At 56.8% G+C, this 2,432-nt stretch overlaps 1 protein-coding gene across 1 annotated transcript in view; it reads left to right on the top strand.

The window, feature by feature from the left end:
• Positions 1 to 2,432, top strand: part of Egfr (epidermal growth factor receptor) — a 127,501-nt gene that overhangs the window by 91,647 nt on the left and 33,422 nt on the right. Inside the window, exons 6-7 of the mRNA XM_023706917.1 lie at positions 253 to 371; positions 1,288 to 1,429. Of these exons, the coding sequence (XP_023562685.1) occupies positions 253 to 371; positions 1,288 to 1,429 (261 nt within the window). The remainder of the gene's footprint in view (positions 1 to 252; positions 372 to 1,287; positions 1,430 to 2,432) is intronic.

Raw genomic sequence — 2,432 nt, 5'->3', positions numbered from 1 at the left:
GAAGGACCTTTGGAAAGTCATGAGGAATAGCCTCAGGAAGGCCATGGTGAAGGCATGATCTTTAGGAAGGCCCTTGGGAAGGCCATGAGGAAGGACCTCAGAAGGCCATGAGGAAGGTCATGCCTTGGTTGAGTCTGACCAAATGTGACACTGGAAACTGGCTCCTGAGCCACTAGATCCACCCTTCCCCATGGTGCGTCCACCAGCACTTGACTCAACTGGCAGGTGACTGCTCTCTTCTCTCTGTTTTAGTAACCAAGGTCATCTGTGCCCAGCAGTGCTCAGGACGCTGCCGAGGCAAATCCCCCAGTGACTGCTGCCACAACCAGTGTGCTGCCGGCTGCACTGGGCCCCGGGAGAGCGACTGCCTGGTAAGACCTCACACCCTTGGTGCACACCAGGCCCTGCCACACTGTTCTTATGCTCATCTTGGCTATCAGAGGCCCTGACAGAAGCTTATTGTCTCCTTGGGCTGTGGACGCCACACGTGGCTATAGACCAGTGACATCCCAGATGTCCTCGACCCATCAGAGCTGCTGGATAGGACTCTGAGGGGCAGCACCTGGGTGACAAAGGTCTTTCAGGTTCCAGAAAAGAAGGTCCACCCTCAGCTGGACTCCAGAACAGGCTATGGTTTCAGGAAAGGGAAGGGCACACCCAGGATCCCAGCACTCTTGGAGGCCAAGGCAGGAGGGTTACAAGTTTAAACCCACCCTGGGCAACTTAGCAATTTAGTGAAAACGTGGCTCAAAAATTTAACAGAAGTGAAAATGGCCTGGGGGAGTGACTCAGTGTGAAGGACTCAGTACCAGGCCAAAAAGATTTGACTCACTTGGTCCAGGCTGCTTCTACTGTGCAGCTCGAAGGAGACACACGGAACTCCCTAGAAAGTTCCCGGCTGCCCAGCCCCACCACGCCCTCCTCAGCAAGTAACACATTCTGCAGTGTGCCCCAGCTTGGCCAGGGAGCCCAGCATAAACTGAGGGTAAAAGTGAGGTGCTGGGCAGCTACTGCTGGAAAGAGTGAAGCTTTCCTCAAGTTGTGTTTGATCAGCAGAGACACTGTTCTCCCTGCCATACTTGTAAATCACAGCCACTGGAGTTCAAGGAGATCTCATCTCTACAAGCATTTGCTGGGCTCCCCAGAGCACTTACTGGGGTTCCCAAGCCTGACCCTGCGCCCCGAACCTCCTGGGTTCTGGCCTGGCACTGAGCAGCACTGTGCCTCCATTGCCAGGCACTGGTATCCTGGTCCCCTGACTGGCGTGTCCCATCCCTCCTGACACAGGTCTGCCGCAAGTTCCGCGATGAAGCCACCTGCAAGGACACCTGCCCACCACTCATGCTGTACAACCCCACCACCTACCAGATGGACGTCAACCCCGAGGGGAAGTACAGCTTTGGTGCCACCTGCGTGAAGAAGTGCCCCCGTGAGTCCCGAGCCGGCAGCAGCCCTGCTGCCATCCTCCACAGGGTCTGAGGCCCTGTCCTGGTGCTGGGGGCCACTGTGACCATGTGCCCTGCCAAGAGGATTGTCGCTTACTGCACGATATCCTCTTCACCCGTCCCCGTGTGGACTGTGGGAGAGACGCCCCCTACTCTGACCCCGTCTTCCACGCCGACAGTCGTAGCCCATAGCCAAGGCCTGGCTGCACAAACCTGTGCCCTCTGGTCCAAGCCCCCACAGTACTGGTCCGTAGCCAATTAGGAACCAGCACACACAGTAGGAGCAAGCACTGGCCCCTGGATCTCATGCTCCCCGGGCTTGCTGAGCTCCCCTTGGTCGGGTCAGCGCTTTAGGTTCTCGAAGGGCCAGGCTACAGTGAACTGCGCAGGAAGAGGAGCTTGACTGGGTGCTTCTCATAGAAACACAGTGCATGCAAGTGCAGTGTACTCTTCTTCCCGGGACCACCTCGCCAATCTGGGACACCTTGTCCTCAGCCCAGGCCACTGCTCCACCCATCACGCTGGGTCCCCTGGTCTGAGCTACTCCTCGGGCCTGAACCCAGTGGAGCAGAGCCAGGACCCGGCGGTGCAACCCCGGGGGCTCGGGAAGTGCTGCCTGCACACTGCTGCTGCGGTAGGACAGTGGTGAGGACCGGCCCACCACGGGAGGGTGAATGATGTCCACGCTTTAGGAAGCAATCTCGGTTTCTAGAAGGAGACAGAAAAGCTATGAAAGAACAGCAGTGAGGAAATTACTTCCTCTGCATGATCTGTAGATGAAATATTTAACTGCTCAGAGAAAAAGTCCACAAACAGAATAATCATCCATTGCATGTTGGAAGGCCAGCATGGTACAGAAACACTGTGCTGTGGACAGCAGAGACCCTGTGAGGCAAGGCAGTAGCCAGCTGACCTGGAAACTGTGATCGCTAGTGCTTCGGAGGACCATGTCCAGGGCAGCCTTCCTAGACGGCTGCCTCCCCTCCC

The sequence above is a fragment of the Octodon degus genome, unplaced genomic scaffold (assembly GCF_000260255.1).
Source record: "Octodon degus isolate 3935 unplaced genomic scaffold, OctDeg1.0 scaffold00275, whole genome shotgun sequence".
Lineage (NCBI taxonomy): Eukaryota > Metazoa > Chordata > Mammalia > Rodentia > Octodontidae > Octodon > Octodon degus.
Note: the sequence above shows the minus strand (reverse complement) of the source record. Positions and strands in the feature narration are given on the sequence as shown.